This window comes from Colobus angolensis, unplaced genomic scaffold, assembly GCF_000951035.1.
Source record: "Colobus angolensis palliatus isolate OR3802 unplaced genomic scaffold, Cang.pa_1.0 Scaffold216, whole genome shotgun sequence".
Classification (NCBI taxonomy): Eukaryota; Metazoa; Chordata; class Mammalia; order Primates; family Cercopithecidae; genus Colobus; species Colobus angolensis.
Window position 1 is genome coordinate 1268041 of NW_012115333.1, and position 22847 is coordinate 1290887.

A 22847-nucleotide genomic window follows, 5' to 3' on the forward strand; every position below is an offset into this window, starting at 1 on the left:
ATAAAGGGACTTGTTTCAATTTTATTTTCAGCTTACTCATTGCTGCTTATATTGGCCAGGCAAGGTGGCTCACTTTGGGAGGCCAAGGCCAGAGTATCACTTGAGCTCAGGAGTTTGAGACCAGCCTGGGCAACATAATGAGACCTTGTCTCTAATAAATAAAAAAAAAAAAAAAAAAAAAAAAAAAAAAAAAAAAAAGAATTGAATGGAAATTTCACCAAAAAAAATGTATAAATGGTCAATAAGCAAAGGAAAAGATGCTCAGCATCATTATTCATCAAGAAAATGCACATTGAGAAGCCGCTGCACCCTCACTGAAATGACTAAAAAAAAATAAAGTGTTAATGAGGATGGGAAGGAACTGGAGTTCTGGCACTCCAGAGTGGAAATGTAAGTGGTACAACCACTTTGGAAAACTGTTTGGCAGTAGCTGCTAAAACCAAACATGTTTCTATCCCAGCAGTGACCATGAAATCTCCCTTTTATATATATACTCAGGTGAAATGAGTGCATCTGTTCACCAGAGTATGTACAGGAATGTTCAAGACAGCTCTATTCATAAGAACTAAAAATTTGAAACAGCATTACTGTTCATCACAAGAATGATAGATTAAATAAATTGTGGTATGTTCATACAATGGAATACTACAAAGCAATAAAAGGAATGAGCTTCTGATAGCATACAAAAATATTTATGAATATGACAGACATTATAAGTAAAAGAAGTTGGTCCCAAAAGAATACACAATATAAATTCAATTTTTCAAACAATTTTATTGAGATATGACTCAAATGCCATGCAGTTCCCCTATCAAAGTGTACAATTCAATACACTTTAGTATGTTCACAGATATGTGCAACCACCATCGACAATCAATTTTGGAACATTTTATTACCTCAAAAAGAAAGAAATGTACCCTTTAGTTACCCTTGCATTTCTCCCACAAGCCCTGAGCAACCACTAATCTACTTTCTGTTTCTATAGATTTGCATATTCTGATCACTTCATTTAAATAAAATTATATAATACATGGACTTTTGTGACTACCTTATTTCACTTAGCATATTTTTAAAGTTCATTCAGTTGTGGCATGTGTCAGTACTTCATTACTTTTTATGGTCAAATAATATTCCATTGCCTGGGCATACCGTGCTTTGTTCATCCATTCATCAGTTGATGGACATTTGGATTGTTTCCATCTTTTAGCTATTATGAATAATGCTGCTGTTAAACACTTATGCACAAGTTTTTGTGTGGACCTATTTTCACTTTTTTTTTTGGTATATACCTAGGAGTGGAATTGCTAGGTCATATGGTAACTCTGTGTTTAATCATTTGAGGAACTGCCAGAGTGTTTTTCAAAGCAGCTGCATCATTTTACATTTCCACCAGCAATGTATGAGGCTTCTAGTTTCTCCACTTCCTTCTCAACACTTGTATTACCTGCGTTTTTTATTCTAGCCATCCTAGTGAATGTATAGTGATATCTCATTATGGTTTTGATTTCCTGATGACTAATTTTCCTGATGTCCAGTGGTGTTGAGCATCTTTTCAGATGGTTATTGGCCATTGTATATCTTCTTTGGAGAAATATCTATTCACACCCTTTCCCAATTTTTCATTAGGCTGCTTTTTATTATTGAGTAGCAAGAGTTATTTATGTATTCTAGATACATGTCCTTGATCAGATAGATATATGCCTTGATTTTGCCCCACGCTGTCAATTGTCTTTTCTCTTTCTTGATCATGTCCTTTGAAATACAAAATTTGTTAACTTCGAGGAGGTTCAGTTTATCTATTTTTCTTTCATTGTCATATCTAAGAATCCATTGCCAAATCCAAAGTTATGAAGGTTTACCCCTTTGTTTTCTTTTCTGAGTTTTATAGTTTAGCTCTTATCTTTAAATATTTGATCTATTTCAAGTTAATTCTTGTATATGCTATGAGGTCAGGGTCTAACTTCATTCTTTATCATGTGGCTATACAGTTGTCCCAGAACTATTTGTTTAAAAGACTATCCTTTCCCCCATTGGATGGTAAACTTATACACTAAAAACTATAAAACATCATTGAAATAAACAAGATGTAACAAAATGGAAACATATCCCATGTTCATGGATTTGATGATTTATCATTGTTAAGATGATAACACTCCCCAAAATTATCTATAGATTCAACACAATCCCTATCAGCATCCCAGCTGTTTACACTAAAAACTATATGTTTACACTAATTCTTTTCCTTTCCTTTTTGTTTGTTTTGTTTTGTTTTGTTTCTGAGACAGAGTCTCACTCTGTTACTCAGACTGGAGTGCAGTGGTGCAATCTCGGCTCACTATAACCTCTGCCTCCCGGTTCAAGTGATCCTCATGCCTCAGCCTCCTGAGTAGCTGGAATTACACACATGTGCCACCACGCCCAGCTAATTTTTTTTTTTTTTTTTTTTTGTAGAGATGGGATTCTGCCATGTTGGCCAGTCTGGTCTCAAACTCTTGACCTCAAGTGATCCACCTGCCTTGGACTTTCAAAGTGCTGGAATTACAGTTGTGAGCCACTGTGCCTGGCCCTTGTTCTTTATTTCTAAGTGTTTTCTTCTTTTTGATGCTATTATAAAGGGACTTGTTTCAATTTTATTTTCAGCTTACTCATTGCTGCTTATATTGGCCAGGCAAGGTGGCTCACTTTGGGAGGCCAAGGCCAGAGTATCACTTGAGCTCAGGAGTTTGAGACCAGCCTGGGCAACATAATGAGACCTTGTCTCTAATAAATAAATAAATAAATAAATAAATAAATAATTGATTTTTGTATATTGATCTTGAACTTGCTGATTAGTTATAATGGCATTTTACTAGATTCACTAGGAATTTTATTCACAAGATTATGTCATCTTGTGAATAAGATTGATGATTTTATTCTTTTTGATGCTATTGTAAATGGAATTGTTTTCAGAGCTTCAAAATACTTAAAGCAAAAACTGGTAGAACTAAAATGAGGAATAGACAAATCCATAACAAATCCATTCAATTCCATTGAATTGGAAACTTCAATATTCCTTTCTTAGTAATCAATAGAATAGGTCAACAAATACTCAATAAAGATATAGAAGACGTGAGCAACACTATCAGCCAACTTGACCTAATTGACATTTAGAACACTCTACCCAACAACAGCAGAATACAGTTTTTTCAAATTCACACGCAACATTCATCATCGTAAGCCATATTCTGAACCACGAAACAAACTTCAAAAACTTTAAAAGTATTGAAATCATAAAATTATTGAAATATCCAAGTATTTTCTCTGACCACAATAGAGTTATATTATACATCTATAATAGAAAGTTATCTGTAAAACCTTCCAATATTTGGAAATTAAACAACATACTTTAAAATAATCCAATGGGCCAAAGAGGAAGCGACAAGGGAAATTAGGAATTTTTTTTAATTGAATGAAGATGAAGACACAACATATAAAAATGTTTAGGATACAACTAAAGCAGTATCTAGACAAACGTGTATAGCATTAAATGCTCCTATTAGAAAAAAAAAAAAGAAAGGTCTCAAATAATCTAAGTCTCCACCTTAAGAAACTAGAAAAAAATGAGCAAATTAAACCCAATCAAGCAAAAAGTAATAGAAATAAGAGCACAAATCAATAAAATTTAAAACAGAAAACAGTAGATAATGTCAATGAAACCAAAAGTTTTTTCCTTTTGAAACAATCAATACAATTGATAAACCTCTAGCCAGGCAAATCAAGCACAAATTAACAATATCAGGAATAGATGCTGAGACCTCACTAGAGATCCTACAGACATTTTAAAAGGTAATAAGAGAATATTATGAACACTTTTATGTCCATGAATTTAGAATTTTAGGTGAAATGTACAAATTTCTTGAAAGTCACAAACTACCATAGCTCCCTCAAGAAGAAATATATACTCCTATGCCTATTAATTAAATTCATAGTTTAAAATCTTTCAACAAAGAAAACTGCATGAAGAATTCTACCACACATTTAAAGAAGATGTAATACCAACTCTATATAAACTCATCCAGAAAGGAGGGCACAATTCCCAGTTCATCTTATAAGACTATTATCCTGATATCAGTAGTAGAGAAAGACAACGTAAGATACTGCAGACCAAGATTCCTCATGAAAATAGATGCAAAACATAGATGCAGAAAAGTAAAGGTAGTTGCTACCTTGGTTGGATGGTATTGACCGGAAAGGAGCACAAAGGAACCTTCTGTATTGTTGGAAGTGTTTGTTATCACAATCTAGGTAGTTATTACACGGGTTTAAACACATGTAAAAACTCGTCAAGCTGTTTAAGGTTAAAGTACTTCTTTCAGTTTGTTGTCTATATGTCATACCTCAAAACATTTTTCAATGTTCAATCTACCAAGAAGGATGAATGAAAACTGTCTCACATAGTTTGGTGTATGACACCTGACATGAAATTCTTTCTATGCTGATGCCCAAGAAATTCTGTCGACTAATGAAACAGTTTGGAAACTCTCCTCTATTCTGCTTAAAATAAAATCACTGTTAGTTTATACAACACTGTATCTTCTGGTTAACTCAGCCATTAGAGTTAGTACCAACCCAGTTGAAAGTTCACAAGAAGCAAGTAAACATTGGATTTGAATTAGAATCAATAATATCTGTGGGTTTTCTCAGGCTGATTAGAAGCATCGTGGCAATTGTTTGAGAAAATATAGGTAGTTCTAGTGAATGCACTACAGAATGTTGGAAGTAGTGGTGAGCTTATAGATTTAAAATGTGTTAGAATCAAATAAAAAAACAAAAATAAAATTTAGAATCTGTCTACAGCAGCGAAGATGACCTTCAAATTGTAAGTAAAATTAATTTTTCTTAGAAGGAAAACATCTCCAGTTAGTGAGATTACAACCAAAGAGAATAATAAAATATAATCACAAAGAATGTTGCATTTTTGCCTCTTTCTTAGGGACCTTCTCAAATGATTCATGTGAGAAATTGCTTCTGCTGTACGAGTTTGAAGTTAGAGCCAAATTGAATGATCCATTACTGGAAAGCTTCCTGGAATCAGTGTGGGAGCTGCCTCATTTAGAAATTAAAACATTTGAAACAATTGCAAGTAAGAGCTATATTTATGCTTTTGTAAGGCTGATGCCCATTTCTATCGTATGACTTTTTTTCTTCTCTTTACTCTTCTTTCTTACCTCCAGGTAGGAAATAATTTTTCCTCATAGCACTTTGTTTCTCCTTCTCCAACGCCATTCTTAGACTATTTTGCATTATGATCATTTGTGCATTTATCTTCTTCACTCTATGAGATTATAATCTCTTTAGGGTCATAAACAATAATTACTTAATTTGTACTTACAAACCCTAGCGACGTTCATTGCTCCTAATAGGTGCTCAAATTTTTTCTGTGTGGAATTTAATTGCGTAACTACACAATAGGGGGAGCTCAAACTTTAGAAAGTTTTTCTGGGCTAGCTAGAAATAACTGAATGCTTCAACAATCAAAAGTGATGCAATCTTAGCAGTTTGTTGAAATGTACAGAGAAACACAACTGCCACTCTCAAATTTCAGGCTGAACTTTAAGTGGGTTGGGGGGCTTAGAGCCTTTTTGGGAGTACACTGCAGGAAAGAGCCTAATTTTCTTCCCTTTTTGTCTGTCACCCTCTTCAGGAGCATGTGTGTGGTTAATAAAAATATTAGGTAGCTCCAAGTGCACAAGAGTCACATTTGCCTTTCCTTGGTCTTGCCAAGACAGAATTCCTAGAGCCATGGAGCAGATGATATATACTTTATAGACATGTGACAGTGACCACTGCTCCTTGTATAACGGAACTCCAATTCTAAAAATCTGTTAAATGCATGTGGAAGTCTTAGGGTTAGTTACCTCTGATACTCCCTTGTCAAGTGTTTCCTATTTTTAGTATCAGATAAAAATAGGACATTTTAGTACAAACCTGTTTTGATTAGTGCCCTTTTACTGATCTGCTTTCTGTTTCCTTCTTAGTGTGCCCTTCCTTGACTCTCATTCATAAGATTATTGCTTCACCTGTATGACTGAGTGCAATGTCATAGAAACAGTAGGTTTTCTGTTGATGTTTGCTGAAAAAAGGATGTTACCTGGTAATCCCACCATGCTACTCTGCCCAGAAAATAGAAGCTATTTCCAAAAGCGACTGTAGATTTATCATTTATAAAATTCATTGTTGTTTATTTTTGTTCATCTGTTTCAGCCCAGTTTCATTAGAGAAAGCAAGTGGTAGCCTGGGATGAAAACTGTGATGGGTGACATTATCATGGTCACAACCTTTTTCCTTTTCTTCCTCTAGTAATAGCAATGGAGAAGCCTGCATACTATCCTTTAATTGCTCTCAAGGCCTTGAAAAAGGCTTTATTGCTCTACAAAAAGGAAGAATCAATTGATATATCACAATACAGGTTAGTAAATACAATTCAAAACTTAATCCAGCCTTTTTGATAACCAAAAGAACTATAGTCAATGCCTCATAAGTAACCAATCATTCTTAATTGACCCAAATTAAGAGATGATCTGGGGATGATCTGGGGGCACTCCTGTGGACAGCTCCTTACCGAGAGTTGTATTACAGACCAATAATCATTTAGTAAAGTCAAGGAGCTTGCTTTTCCCAAAGGAGAAAAAAAAGGGGGGAAAGTTGCTTCTTTGTGTGAATCTGTGTATATAATAAAACTGCTAAGTACCTTTCTTTCTTTGTTTCGTCACTAAATAATATTCCAAATGTACAGAAAAGTACAGAGGTTAATATAACAAACACCAACGTATCCACCACCCAGATGTATTTGTTTTATTTTTAGAGATGGAGTCTCGTGTTGTTGCCCAGGCTGGATTCAAACTCCTGAGCTCAAACGATTCTTCACCTCAGCTTCATGAATAGCTGGGATTACAGGCACACAGCACCCAAATTTAACAAATGTTAACATTTTGCTATGTTTGCCTCTATTTTTCTGAGCACTTTAAGCACCGATAAGTGCTGTATAAAATATTATCTATTGGAGACTTTTTTGTTTTCTGTGTCCAGACATGGGGAAAAATAGATGTTGTGTGACTTTTTTGTCTGGAAAACATCATTACAGTCTCCCTATGTTAAGGCACGAAAGACAGTTCTTGTGGAATCATTCCACTTTAAACCCCAGTTCCCTTGCCCATTTGAGGATATACCAAGATGCTTTAAAATGCCTGTAAATTGAACCAGCTCATAAAATATAATAGACAGCCACAACTCCTTCGTGTGGGAAACTAAAAAAAGAATGAAAGACAACCATAGGCATGAAAAAAGAAAGGATTGGTCAACCTGTTTTACAGCTTCAAAAATCTGTCTTCTGAGGTTGGAGGCCAGATAAAACCGAGGGAAGAACAGAAGTGTTTTGAAGCTGTTAGTCTGGGATGAGATCCAGATTTTACTTATCTTAGCCATGAAGCCAATGATTTCTTTCCTTATGGGATGAGTTTTCTCTTTTTGATTTTCAGCAAATGTATGCACAACTTGATTAACCTCTCAGTGCCAGATGGGGCGTCGAATGTAGAGCTCTGTCCCCTGGAAGAAGTTTGGGGCTATTTTGAAGATGCTCTGAGCCACATTAGCCTCACTGTAAGTCAAATAGTGATATTAAACTTTCAGTTAATTTTAAAGAACTGAACTGTCTTGTGTACTATAAATTATATACAATAATGCTTTCTGATATGAGTTTTATGATAAATTCATATTACAATTTTGTAGTTACACACTACAGAATTTTCCTGGGTTTTCTGAAATATAAATAGTTGAAAGTAGACATTTTCTAACACAAGTATGTTGTGGATTAGGTCCAAATAGCAGTACCACCAGGCATTTTGAATTATTTTATATTTTCAAATCGTGGTGGGATGATTACTTCCTCTGTGATGATATGAACCTTTTGAAAAAAGTTATTGCTATTCCCATCCTTTCCCAGAAGCAGGTGATAGAGTAGAAGGAACATTGAAGACCTGTATTCTAGTCCCTCCTCTGCTGATTTCTTTTTCTTTTCTGTGCAGGTTTATTCAGTGGTTTTAAAATTAGGTTTCTTGAGGTATAATTTACATATCATAAAATTCACCCATGGCGTGTGCACAATTCAGCAAATTTATAGAGTTGTGCAACTATCACTACAATCCAGCGTTTTTTAATTTAAAAAATGTTTTATTTTTAATTTTTGTGGGTACATAGCAGTGTATATGTTTATGGGCTACATGAGATGTTTTGGTACAGGCATACCAAATAATCATATCAGGATAAATGGGGTATCCATCACCTCAGGCATTTATCCTTTGTGTTACAAGCAATTCAATTATACTTTTAGTTTTTAAAAATGTACAATTAAATTATTGTTGATTATAATCACCCTGTTGTGCTATTAAGTACAGATCTTATTCATTCTATTTTTTGTACCTATTAACCATTCCCACATTTCCCCCACCCCTCCTCTGGTAACCATCTCTCTATTTCTCTCCCAAACAGTTCAATTATTTTAATTTTTAGCTTTCACAAATAAGTGAGAACATGTGAAGTTTGTTTTTTTGTGTGTGCTGGGCTTATTTCACTCAATATACTGATCTCCAGTTCCATCCATGTTGCTGCAAGTGACTGGATCTCATTCTTTTTTATGGCTGCATAGTTCTCCATTGTGTATAGGTACCACATTGTCTTTATCCATTCACCTGTTGACGGACCCTTAGGTTGCTTCCAAATCTTAGCTGTTGTAAACAGTGCTGCAACAAACATAGGAGTGCAGATACCTCTTTGATATACTGATTTCCTTTCTTTTGGGTGTATATCCAGTAGTGGGATTGCTGGATCATATGGTAACTCAATTTTTAGTATTTTGAGGAACCTCCAAACTGTTCTCCATAGTAGTTGTACTAATTTACGTTCCCACCAACAGTGTGTGAAGGTTCCCTTTTCTCCACATCCTCACCAGCATTTGCTATTGCCTGTCTTTTGGATATAAGCCATTTTAACTGGGGTGAGACAATATCTCATTGTAGTTTTGATTTGCAGTTCTCTGATAATCAGTGATAGTAAGTTACCTTTTCATATACCTGTTTGCCATTTGTATGTCTTCTTTTGAGAAATGTCTATTCAGATCTTTTCCTTATATTAAAACTTGATTTTTAGATTATTTTTCTTATAGAATTGTTTGAGCTCTATATATATTCTGGTGATTAATCCCTTATCAGAGAAGTAGTATGTAAATATTTTCTCTTACTCTGTAGGTTGTCTCTTCACTTTGTTGATTGTTTCCTTTGCTGTGTAGAAGCTTTTAAACTTGATATGATCCCATTTGTCCATTTTTTATTTGGTTGCCCATACTTGTAGGATATTGCTCAAGGAATCTTTGCCTGCTGCAATATCCTGGAGAGATCTCCCAATATTTTCTTGTATTAGTTTCATAGTTTGAGGTGTTAGATTTGAGTCTTTAATCCATTTTGATTTGATCTTTGTATAAGGCAAGACATAGGGGTCTCAAGTTTCCTTCTTCTGCATGTTGGATATCCAGTTTTCCCAGCACCATTTATTGAAGAGACTCTCCTTTTCCCAAAGTATGTTATTGGCACCTTTGTCAAAAATGAGTTCACTGTAGATGTATGGATTTATTTCTGGGTTTGCTATTCTGTTCCACTCTGCTGAGCTGCCTGGGGCTGGAGGAGGGGTGATACAAGCACCCTTGTGGCCACTACCACTGGGACTGTGCTGGTCAGACCTGAAGCCAGCACAGCACTGGGTCTCACCCAAGGCCCACGGTAACCACTACCTGGCTACCACCTATGTTTGCTCAAGGCCTTAGGGCTCTACAGTCAGCAGGTGGTGAAGCCAGTCAGGCTGTGTCCTTCCCTTCAGGGCAGCGACTTCCCCCTGGCCCCAGAGATGGCATGCAGGAGCCAGGGCCTGGAGTCAGAAACCCTAGAAGTCTACCTACTGCTCTATTCTACTGCAGCTTAGCTGGTATCCAAACCACAAGACAAAGTCCTTCCCTCTTTCCACATGCAGAAGAGTCTCTCCCCATGGCCACCACCATCAGGTGGTGTGGGGAGTTCTGCCGGGCTACTGCCAGTGTTCACTTGAGGCCCAAGAGCTCTGCAGTCAGCTTGTGGTGAATGCTGCCAGGCCTGGGACTCATACTTCAGAGAAGTGGGCTCCTCTCTGGCCCAGGACAGGTACAGAAATCCCATCCAAGAGCCAAGGCCTGGAACCGGGGACCCTAGGAGCCCACTTGGTGCTGTAACCCACTGTGGCTGAGTTGATATCTAGGCTGCAATACAAAATCCTCTTTACTCTTCCCTCAGCTTTCCTCAAGCAGAAGGAGTCTCTCCTCATAGCCACCACAGCTGGGAATGTACTGGGTCACAACTGAAGCCAGCATGTCTCAGAGTCTCACCTAAGGCCCACAGTATGTACTACCTGGCTACTGCTGCTGATCATTGAGGACCAAAGTGCTATTTAGTCAGCAGGTGATGAATCCTGCTGAGACTGGGTCCTTCCCTTCAAGGCAGTGGGTATGCTTTAGCCCAAGGTGTGTCTCAAAATGTTATCTGGGAACTAGGGCCTAGAATGGGGCCCTCATGACTATGCCAAATGCCCTATCCTACTGTGGCTGAGCTGGTATCCAAGATGCAAGACAAAGTCCCTCTTAAGCTTCCCTCTCCTCTCCTCTCCTCTAGTAGAAGGAAGGAGCCTCTTCTGGAGCTGCAAACTGCACTGCCTGGGGTTGAGGGAGGGGTGGTGTAATCACTCCCTTGGCTGCCCTGGCTAGTGTTTCACCAGGTCGCATGTCCCCCAGATGCACTGGCTCCAAGCCCAGCACAGCACTAGGATTTGCCCAGGAGTTGCAGTCCTTGTGGCCTAGACTGCCTCTCAAATTTATTTAGAACCCCAGGGCACTTTAGCTCTCAGTGGCAAGGCTTGTTGGAACTCAAGTTCCAACCACTGTGATGGACAATTGCTCTCTAGCTAGGGCTGGTCTAAATACTCCCTCCATGAGAATCAGTTGAGTTCTGTCCAGTGTTACTTTCCGCTGTGACAGGGCAGCACAGAGTTCCAAGCAAGATCCCACAATCACTGTGCTCTCCCTTCCCCAAGCACACAGATTCGCCATGCCATGCAGCCACTGTTGGGGCATAGGAGGGGGTGGCATTGGCAATTCAAGATTGTCTTTCCTACACTCTTTAGTGGCTCTTTCAGTGATATGAAGTTAAAACCAGGTGCTGTGATCACTCACCTGACTTTATTCTTAATTTTTGTGCAGATAGTTATTAAATTTGATGTTGCTGCAGAGAGGATGATTGGTGGAGGCTTCTATTCAGCCATCTTGCTCCATCCTTCCTCCCACAGTCCAGTTTTAGAACATTTCCATTACCCTGGAAATTTTCCCCTTGCCCATTTATAGATAATTCTTGCTCCCACCTTCAGCTCCAGGCAACCACAGATCCGCTTTCTGTCTCTGTAGATTTTCTCTTTCTGGACACTTCATATAAATGAAATTATATAATACATGGCCTCTTGGGTCTGGCTTATTTCATTGGGCATAATGTTTTTGAGGTTGATCCATGTTGTGGTATTATCACTATTCCATTCCTTTTTCGTTTGCTGAATAACATTCTAGTGAATGGATATAACACACTTTGTTTATCCATTAATCAGTTCATAGATATTTGAGTTGTTTCCACTTTTTGGCTATTATGAATAATGCTACTATAAACATTCATGTGCAACTGTTTTTGTGAACATATGTGTTTAATTCTCTTGAATATATACCTAGGAATGGAATTGTTGGGTCATCAGGTAACTATAGGTTTAACTTTTGGAGGAGCTGCAGTCTGTTTGCCAAAGTGGCCATACCATTTTATATTTTCACTAGCGGTATATGAAGATTCCAGTTTCTCTACATTCTCAACACTTATTATTGTTCATCTTTTCTTTTTTTGTTATAGCCATCCCAGTGGGTGGGGAGTAGTAGCTCATTGTGGTTTTGATTTATATTTCCTTGATGACTAATGGTGGTGATCATTTTTTCATGTACTTATTGACTGTTTGTGTATTGTGTTTGGATAAATGTCTATTCAATTATTTTTCCCATTTTTAAAATGGAGTTTTTATTGAGTTATAAGAGTTCTTTATATATTCTGGATACAAGTCCTTTATGAGATATATGATTTGTAAGTATTTTCTCGTAGTCTCTGGCTTGTCTTTTCATTTTCTTAAGGGTATCATTTGAAGAGCCAAAGTTTTTAATTTTGATGAAGTCCAATTTATCAATTTTTTTCTTTTGTGGGTAGTGTTTTTGGTCATGCTGAGAAATCTTTGCCCAGCCCACGTTTACAAAGATTTTTTTCCTATGTGTTTTTGTAGAAGTTGTATACTTTTATCTCTGATATGTAACTCTATAATTCATTTTAAAGTTTGTTATAGTGTGAGGTAAGGGTCTAAATGATGTTTTGTTTGTTTCCTGTTGCATGTTAGTATCACTCCTCTGCTGTTTGACTTCAGTTTTCACATTTGTAAAGTGAGAATAATACCTGATCTGACTCTCCCACCCTAGAGTTGTAAGGATAAATGAAAATAATGTATGTGTTGTAAACTTTAACAGCTTGTGCACATGTAAGGCAGTATTGTTATTATAAGAGAGCTATAAAACATTAAGAACACTACATGCCTTGCTTAAAGTTCCACAGAAAGTCATTATTTGAGTCCATGTTAATATCTGAGGATCCTGACTGCTCTTGACTCAACTACTTCTTAATATATAAATATAGTCATGTGCCACATCATGACATTTCATAATATATAATGGTGGTCCTGTAAGATTATAATGGAGCTGAAAAATTCCTGTCACCTAGTGACATCGTAGCCATCATAAGGCAACACATTACTCACATGTTTGTGGTGACACCAGTGTTAACAAAACCTACTGAACTGCCAGTCATATAAAAGTACAGCACATACAATTAGATACAGTCCATAATTCTTGTTAATGATATAACAAATTACTATGTTATTGTTTCATGTATTTACTATACTTTTATCATTATTTTAGAGTATATTCCTTTTACTTATAAAAGAAAGTTAAAACTGTAAGGCAGCTTCAGGCAGGTCCTTCAGGAGGTATTCCAGAAAATGGCATTATCATCCTAGGAAATGACAGCTCCATGTATGTTTTGCCCAAGAAGCCTTTCCAGCAGGACAAAATATGGAGGTGGGAGACAGTGATATTGATGATTCTGGCCCTGGGTAGGCCTAGGCTAATGTATGTGTTTGTGTCTTAGTTTTTAACAAAAAGTTTTTAAAGTTTTTAAAAAAATTAAAAATAGGAAAACGCTTATACAATAAGGATATAAAGAAAATATTTTTGTACAACTGTATAATGTATTTGTGTTTTAAGCTAAATGTTATTACAAAAGAGTCAAAAAGTTGGGGTTTTTTTGTTTTGGTTTGGTTTTTTTGAGACAGAGTCTCGCTCTGTCACCCAGACTGGAGTGCTGTGGTGCAATCTCAGTTCATTGCAACATCTGCCTCCTGGGTTCAAGCAATTCTCCTGCTTCAGCCTCCAAATAGCTGGGACTATAGGTGCGTGCCACTACGCCCAGATAATTTTTGTATTTTTAGTGGAGACGAGGTTTCACCACTTTAGCCAGGCTGACCTCAAACTCCTGACCTCAAGTGATCGGCTCACTTCAGCCTCCCAAAGTGCTGGGATTACAGGTGTGAGCCACCGTGCCTGGCCAAAAACAATTTTTTTTTTTAATTAAAAAGGTTTTTTGTTTTTTGTTTTTTGTTTTTGAGATGGAGTCTCACTGTCACCCAGGCTGGAGTGCGAGGGCGCGATCTCGGCTAACTACAACCTCTGCCTCCCAGGTTCGTGATTCTCCTGCCTCAGCCTCCCAAGTAGCTGGGATTACAGGCATGTGCCACCACGTCTGGCTAATTTTGTATTTTTAGTAGAGACAGGGTTTCACCATGTTGGTCAGACTGGTATCAAACTCCTGACCTCAAGTGATCCACCTGCCTTGGCCTCCCAAAGTGCTGGTATTATAGTTTATAAAGGAAAAAAGTTGCAGTAAGACAAGTTCAATTTATATTTATATATTTTTTGAGACAAAGTCTCTCTCTGTCACCCAGGCTGGAGTGCAGTGGCACGATCTCAGCTCACTGCAGCTTTGACCTCCCAGGTACAATCAATCCTCCCACCTCAGCCTCCCGAGTAGCTGGGACCACATGTGCGCACTACCACACCTGACTAATTTGTTTGTATTTTTAATAGAGACAGGGTTTCACCATGTTGCCCAGGCTGGTCTTGAACTCAAGTTCAAGTAATCTGCTTAAGTAATCTGCCCGCCTTGGTATCCCAAAGTGCTGAGAATACAGGTGTGAGCCACCACACCTGGCCAAAGGTTAATTTATTATTAAGAAAGAAAAATACCCTTTAATAAACTGAGTGCAGCTTAGGTATACAGTGTTTATAAAGTCTACAGTAATGTACAAGAATGTCCTATACCTTCATGTTCACTCACCACTCACTCACTGACTCACCCAGAGCAACTTCTAGTCCTACAAGCTCTATTCATGGTAAGTGCCCTATAAAGGCGTGCCATTTTTTTATCTTTCATACCACATTTTTCCTCTACCATTTCTATGTTTAGATACACAAATACTTACCATTGGGTTACAGTTGCCTACAGTATTCAGTACAGTCACATGCTGTATGGGTTTGTAGACTAGGAGCAATGGGCTTTACCATATCGCCTAGGTGTGTAGGAGGCTATACCGTGTAAGTTTGTGTAAGGACACTTCTATGATATTCACACAATGACGAAATCACCTAATGATACATTTCTCAGCTTGTGTCCCCATTGTGAAGCGAGACATGACTATCTGCAAATCACAACAGATGGTGGAACATTATAGCAGGGTGACAATCTGATACAAACTAGCATTGACTTACCAAAGCCTAGAATTCTCCTGGAGATGTGTAATTATGGCCTGTGTGAATTTAAGTTTAAAAATAAAAACTTCAACATTGGACATTTGGATTATTTATTTTACTGTCTTCACGGATGAACAGGAAATTCTATTTCTAAGCCATGAGCCTCATCTGGACCTTTCAGGTGTGTTTGCCATAGTGACCAATACAAACTGAAATTAGATTGTACTATAACTCCAAGTTGATCAATTTCCATAGTCTCTCTATAAGGCCAAAATTTCTCTGTGCATTTTGTTTTTGCCACTTTCATTCTGTCCAATGTATTGCAGTTCCAATTCTCTGGCTCTTGGTTTACCTGTTAGAGAGCTTAATGTTTTTCTACTTTTCTCCTGAGTTTCCCATCCATTTATTGCTCATCCCCTGAAACATGACTGGATAGTTAGCTTTTAAATGCAGTGATTAATTTTTTTTTGAATTTTTTTTTTTTTTTTGAAGCAAAGTCTCGCTCTGTCACCCAGGCTGGAGTGCAGTGGCGTGAACTCAGCTCACTGCAAGCTCCACCTCCCAGGTTCACACCATTCTCTTGCCTCAGCCTCCTGAGTAGCTGGGACTACAGGCGCCCACCACCACGTCCGGCTAATTTTTTTGTATTTTTAGTAGAGACATGTTGGCCAGGCTGGTCTCAAACTTCTGGTCTCAAATGATCTGCTCACCTTGGCCTTCCAAAGTGCTCATGTACTCTTTACCCAGTTCCCCCAACAATAACAAAACTAGAGTACAATATCACAATCAAGATATTGGCATTATCACAATCAAGACATAGAGCATTGCATTTCTGTCACCACAAGTATTCTCCTCATGTTTCCTTTGTATAGCCCTCACACTCTTCTCTCCCACTCGCAGCTCCTCCTTAAACCCTGGCAACCACAAATCTATTACCAATTTCTATAGTTTTGTCATTTCGAGCATGTCATATAAATGTGATCAAACAGTATATAGCTTTTGAGATTTGGAATCATATAGTACATAACTTTTTGAGATTGGCTTTTTTTGAGACAGGGTCTTGCTCTGTCACTCTGCACGTGAATCTCATCATAGCTCAGCCTCAGCCCCCCAGGGTTAAGTGATCCTCCCACCTTAACTCCCCGAGTAGCTGAGACCACAGGCATGCACCACCACGCCCAGCTAATTTTTAAATTTTTTTTTGTAGAGATGGGGGTCTCACTATGTTGCCCAAGATGATCTCAGACTCCTAGACTAAGCGATCCTCCCTCCTTGGCCTCCCAAAGTGCTGGGATTATAGGTGTGAGCCACCACACCTGGCCAAGATTGGTTCTTTTCACTTAGCATAATTCTCTAGAGATTCATCAAGTCGTTGTTTGTCACAAAAGGACAAATATCGTATCCTTCTATTTATATGAAGTACCCAGAGTGGTCAAATTCATAGAGATGGACACCTGCAGGGGAGGCTCCCCAGGAAGAGCTGACTGGGTGTTCATTGGCCTCTTCTTGCAGGCTCAAGATTGGCCTTAGCTTGGAGTCACTGGGCTTGGGCTTCTATTTGCCAGTCAGGGTGGTTCACTCAGTTTTACATGAATACTGAATACTGAATACTCAGTGTTTGAAGAATCCAGCAAAATTACTCAAACTCAGTGTTTATGGAAGGGAATAAAATAGTAAGGCATTTACATTTTATATCTCCATAAACAAGCAAAAGTGTCTATCTCTTTCAGACAACAAACATGTCATTTAATTATCTCCATAATAAAAAAAATTATTTAATAAACAATTGGAAAAAAAAAAAAAAGAAAGTAAGGTGGTGGTCGCCAAGGACTGGGGTTATTGTATAATAGGCACAGACCTTTAGCTTTGCAAGATGAAACTGGTTCTGGAGATGGATGGTAGTGAAGGTGGCACAACAATGTGAATGTACTTAATGCCACTGAACTGTTCACTTAAAATGGTTAAGGTGGTTAAATTTTGTGCTATATGTATTTTACCCCATTTTTTTAAGTCATAGAAAAAAGATCTTTGTTGGGTATTGTAACATTTCTGTCATCTCAGTGTTGGCATCAATTCATTGTCTTTTTTCATTATTTGAGATCTTCCTGGTTATTAGTATAATGAGTAAATTTGTTAAACCTGGACAATTTCATATTTTGTTCTGAGACTCTGGATCTCATTTAAACCTTCTGTTTTAACTTGGTTTCTCTGACCTGCTTTAGCAAGGGAGTGGGCCCAGCCTTGTTACTTCCAGGTAGAGGTAGAAACGAGCCTAAGTTTCTAACTTGGCCTCCGTCATTGATACTCAAGGTAGAGGACTCCTTTTTACTACCGGTCCCTTGGCTAGAGACAGCAGACTTTTCTTGGGGCTTTTTTACTTTTTTCTTTTTCTTTTCTGGTCTATGTCTGTTGGCATCTCTAGCACCAAGTTTGGGGTATATGAAGCAAAAAGAAAACCCAGAGAACTTACCACTATGCCAATCCTTGGCTCCAAGGTCTTCCCTTTCTCTACACCTTTCAGAGGTTTCTTATGTTTGTTTTATGTATAATGTTCAGGAGTTCTATTTAGCAGGAAGAATAGGGATAAGTACATCTATTCCATCTCATGGAAGTGGAAATTTCTTGGTTCGTTTTTAAGAATATACAAAAGCTTAAATAATGGTGGAGGGAAACCTACACTTAAAGAGAAGGGACAAACCTAATCCTCACATTTGATGTCAGAGTCACAGAGTCACAAAGGCATTTTGTAACCAAGAAGCCCAGAAGAACACAGACTCTTTCCTTTTACAAAGGAAGCTAAGGTGATTTAAACTACTGAGCTACATTCTCTAAGAGTTTGCTTCTCAAAGCGTGATCAGCATCCCCTAGGAGCTTGTTAGAAGTATGGAATCTTAGGCCCCAGACCTACTGAATCAGCCTGCATTTTAACTATATTTTCAGCCGGGCACGGTGGCTCACGCCTGTAATCCTAGCACTTTGGGAGGCCGAGGCGGATGGATTACTTGAGGTCAGAGTTTGAAACCAGCCTGGCCATCATGGTGAAACTCCGTCTCTACTAAAATTACAAAAATCAGCCAGGCGTGGTGGTAGGTGCCTGTAATCCCAGCTACTTGGGAGGCTGAGGCAGAAGAATTGCTTGAACCCAGGAGGTGGAGGTTGCAGTGAGCCAAAATCACACCACTGCACTCCAGCTTGGGCAACAGAGTAAGACTCCATCTCAAAACAAACAAACAAAAAAAAAAAAACAATATTTCCAAGGGACTTGTATGCACATTAAAGTTTGAGAAGGTCGGTTATCAATATCTTCTGTCTCTTGTTTGGCCTTCTACTAGTTCAATTTCATCTCAGTTCCTACTTCTGCCAATCTTATATAAGTTCATAGATTAGGCAATTGGAATCTAAAGGAAGTATAAGGTAAAGCTTCATTCAATGACTGAGAAAATTTAGATCTGGAAACTAACAATCTTTGCAGTTACCTAATTTAAGCTCATTATTTTGCAAATTGAGGCATTGAAAGGTTAAATATCTGACACAAGGTCATACCACCATATAATGGCAAAGCTAAAAATTGCACCCCATGTTCTTTCTTCATAGGACAATGGTCCTTGGGTTTTCTTTCATCTATTTTTTAATAAAATTTTTTTAATTGAGAGGAAGTCTTGCTGTGTTGCCCAGGCTGGTCTCAAATTCCTGGGCTCAAGCAATCCTCCTGCCATGTCCTCTCAAAGTGCTGGGATTACAGGTGTGAGCCCCTGCACCCAGCCTTCTTTCATCTAAATCTTCCTCCTTCCAAGCCTCACGTCTCCCTGAGACTGGAATTGAGGTTCATACAAAGGCATCTTTGAGTCAGGCTTTGATATTGTGTCTCTCCTACAGCTTTGTAGTTTCCTAATTGGTCTCTGGCTCTTCCTTCTCTTCTCCATTTTCTCCTGTGCATCCCTATCAAATATATCTCAATAAAATGCAACCTTTGCTCTATCACTCCCTTTCCCTCAAATATTTTAACAACTCTATATTTCCCAAATCCTTACCTAGACCCTTAAGGCTATCTATCCATAACCTCATTCAACCCCAAAAACAAGACAGAGTTTTTCCCAGGCACTACTCAATATTCTCTTTATCGTCAACCTTCACCTCCTTCTCTCCCTTCTTCTTAGAACAAAGCAGAATCTTCCCTGAAGAAAACGTGTCCCTCACTACCAATTTTTATGGAGGTCTCATCTTTTCCAACTCCCTTTTTCTCAACAGAAGGGACTAAATTACCTGGATCTTTGCTCCATGGTGATACTTTGTACTATTTACATACCACCTTCCTATGGCTTCTCTTCACTTAAAACCTGTATCTCTTAATCACCAATGTTGTCATGTCCTGGACCCACCTTTTCCTTCCTTGGTAACTTCATTGTTATTTTTTATCCTAAGTGACTTTGGCATCCATGTTAGCAATTCTTACACTTTACCATTTCTGTTTTTTACCCTTTAGCCACTGTCTACATCCCATATAAGCCACCCACTGTGGGACTGCTCCACCTTCAAGATTGGTAGCTAACACAACACTTTTCTATTGAGTATAATCTCCCTTTACTCCCCCATATCTATTCTCTGTTCTCACTTGAACTTCAAATCACTTGTCTTTTCCCACTCTATTATAGTCCAGTCTAACTACCTTTTTTCTTTTTCTCTTTCTTTTCTTTTCTTTCTCTTTTCTTTATTTCTTTCTTTGCTTCCTTCCTCCTTCCCTCCCTCCCTCCCTTCCTTCCCTTCCTTCTCTCTTTCTGTCTTCTTCTGATTATTCCTGCCATTTCATTTTTTCTCAAACCTGATACCTTGCCACCATCAGTTCTTCTGCTCCTGATCTTGAGCAGCAGAAGCACTAAAGAAAGTTACAGAACCACCTAGATCTGGCCCAGTACAGATTCATTCTGTTACGCTTTCAATGGGTTCTCATTGCTGCTCAGAAATACTTTTATTCCTGTCAACTTTTTGGCAAACTCAAAGTGGCTGCTTCAAACCTTTTCTAACCTCATAAAAACTTAGACCTACCTCATTCCCCATTAGATGATCTCATCATATCATTCCAGTTGAGAAGATCAAGGGCATCACACATGAGATCCCTCACTGGCCCAGGTCTCAACCATAACATTCTACCACTGTACCTATCTACTCACCTTTCCTCTTTTTTCAAAAGAAATTTTCTCAACCTTGCACTGTCAGTTCAATCCCCTTCTACTTCCTAAGGCATTTTACTGCCTGTCTATCATTTTTACTCTCTGTCTACAGATCGTTCCATTCTGCTTTCAAGAATGCATAAGTCAGGCCGGGCGCGGTGGCTCAAGCCTGTAATCCCAGCACTTTGGGAGGCCGAGATGGACGGATCATGAGGTCAGGAGATCGAGACCATCCTGGCTAACACAGTGAAACCCCGTCTCTACTAAAAAATACAAAAAACTAGCCGGGCGAGGTGGCGGGCGCCTATAGTCCCAGCTACTCGGGAGGCTGAGGCAGAAGAATGGCGTAAACCCGGGAGGCGGAGCTTGCAGTGAGCTGAGATCCGGCCACTGCACTCCAGCCTGGGCGACAGAGTAAGACTCCGTCTCAGAAAAAAAAACAAACAAACAAACAAAAAAGAATGCATAAGTCGCAAACAAATGGAAATATATACCATGTTCTTGGACAGCAAAGCCTTGACAGTATGAAGTCAGTTTCCCTAAATTCAATGCAATAAATTCAGTCAAAATTAAAATCTCAATAAGATTTTTAATGAAACTTGATAAGGTGATTCTAAAATTCTTCCCTAAAAGGAAATGAACCAAAACATTTTTTGTGAAAGAACAAGGAAGGACTTGCCTTATCAAATACTTTTAAAACTATAAAATGATATTAATTTTAAAAGTATGGCATTACTGCCAAAATCTACAAATAGATTAATAGAACAGGACCGAGCCCAGAAGGAGATCCACATATCTGTGAGAATTCTGTATGCAATAGAGGAGGTATATCACATCACTGAGGGAACAATTGGTAAAATGGTATTGGGACAATTTAAAAAACAAAGTTACATCCTTATTTTTAAACTGAGGGGCATTATAGCATAGTGGTTAAGAGAACAGACTTTGGAGCCACATAGCCAGTTCAAATAAATTCTGACTACACCATTTACTAGCTGTATGACTTTGGTCTTATTAATTAATTCTTTATACCTCTGTATCCTCATCTGTAAAATAAATATAATAATAATCTCAGTACTTTGGGAGGCGAAGGCAGGAGTATCGCTTGAGGCCAGGAGTTCCAGACCAGCCCGGCCAACACAGCGAGACCTTGTCTCTATGAAAAATAAATAAATAAATAAAAGCTAAAAAAAAAGTGCCTACCTTACAGTATTATTAGTGTTAAATAACCTAATATATATAAAGTACTTATAGCAGCACATAGTAAGTACTATATAAGTGGTAGTATCTTTTTTTTGCCTTATACCATGCACAAAAATAAAGTCCAAAAGGAAGAAATAAAGAAAATCCAGATAAAGAGCTAAATATAAAATCAAAGCTATAAAAGTATTAGGAAAAAACAGAGGAAAGCATTTTTTAAAATCATGGAATGGAGAGGACCCACTCAGAAGCTGTACAGGAAACAAATAGATTTGGTTACATGAATTAATAACACAAGATACCACAAAACATTTTAGGCCTGGTGCAGTGGCTCATGCATGTAATCCTAGTAGTTTGGGAGGCCGAGATGGGAGGTTCACTTGAAGCTAGAAGTTTGAGACCAGCCTGGGCAACAAAGTTACACTCTGTCTCTATGAAAAAAAAAACACACACACACATTAAGTTTTGTGGGCTTTTTTTGAAATGGAGTTTCACTCTGTCACCCAGGCTGGAGTGCAATAGCATGATGATGGCTCACTGTAGCCTTGACCTCCTGGGCTCAAGAGATCCTCCCACCTCAGCCTCCCAAGTAGCTAAGACTACAAGCGCATGCCACTACACCCAGCTAATATTTTGTATGTTTGGTGGAGATGCGGTTTCGCCATGTCTCCTAGGCTAATCTCAACCTTCTGAGCTCAAGCAACTCACCCTCCTTGGCCTTCCAAAGTGCTGGGATTATAGGCATGAGCCACCACACCCAGGCAGATATGTATTTTATACATATATAATACAATATTACTTTATTTTATTGTTCATATTGTTCTAGCTTTGAAAAAGTCTGGCAGCTTCCCAGAAGGTTAAACATAGTTACCTTATGACCCAGAAATTCCACTGGTAGGTGTATACCCAAGAGAAATGAAAACATGTGTCCAAAGACTCATAGCAAATGTTCATAGCAAAGTTATTCATATAGCCCAAAATGGAAACAACCCAAATGTCTGTTAGCCAATGAATGGGTAAACAAAATGTGATATTTCCATTCAATGGAATATTATTTGGCCATTAAAAGGAATGAAGTACTGACACATGCTATAACATGGATAAACCTTGAAAATATGGTAAGTCAAAGATGTCAGTCACAAGGACCCACATACTGCCTGGCCCCATTTATCTTAAATGTCCAGAAAAGTTCAATCTATAAGAGACAGAAATGAGAGTAGTGATTGCCCAGGGCTTAGTGGGGTAGGGGAGGAGGTTGAGAGGAAATGGAAGGACATTGGCTGGGGGCGGCGGGAATGTGGAGCCAATGGGCATGGGCTTTCTTTTTGGAGGGATGAGAATATTCCATAATTGATTGTGGTGATGGTGGCAGAACTCTGTGAATACTGTGAATATACTAAAAACCACTGCATTGTGCACTTTAGGTAAACTATGGTTTTTTTTTTTTTAATTGTATCCTAATAAAACTGATGCACATACTATTTACTTTGGGA

At 38.3% G+C, this 22847-nt stretch overlaps 1 protein-coding gene across 2 annotated transcripts in view; it reads left to right on the top strand.

Moving 5' to 3' along the window:
• TEX11 (testis expressed 11) overlaps positions 1 to 22847 on the top strand; it is a 350946-nt gene that overhangs the window by 322307 nt on the left and 5792 nt on the right. For both annotated transcript variants that reach the window (XM_011943127.1, XM_011943129.1), the window contains 3 exons: positions 4973 to 5122; positions 6340 to 6448; positions 7518 to 7638. In XM_011943127.1, the coding sequence (XP_011798517.1) occupies positions 4973 to 5122; positions 6340 to 6448; positions 7518 to 7638 (380 nt within the window). The remainder of the gene's footprint in view (positions 1 to 4972; positions 5123 to 6339; positions 6449 to 7517; positions 7639 to 22847) is intronic.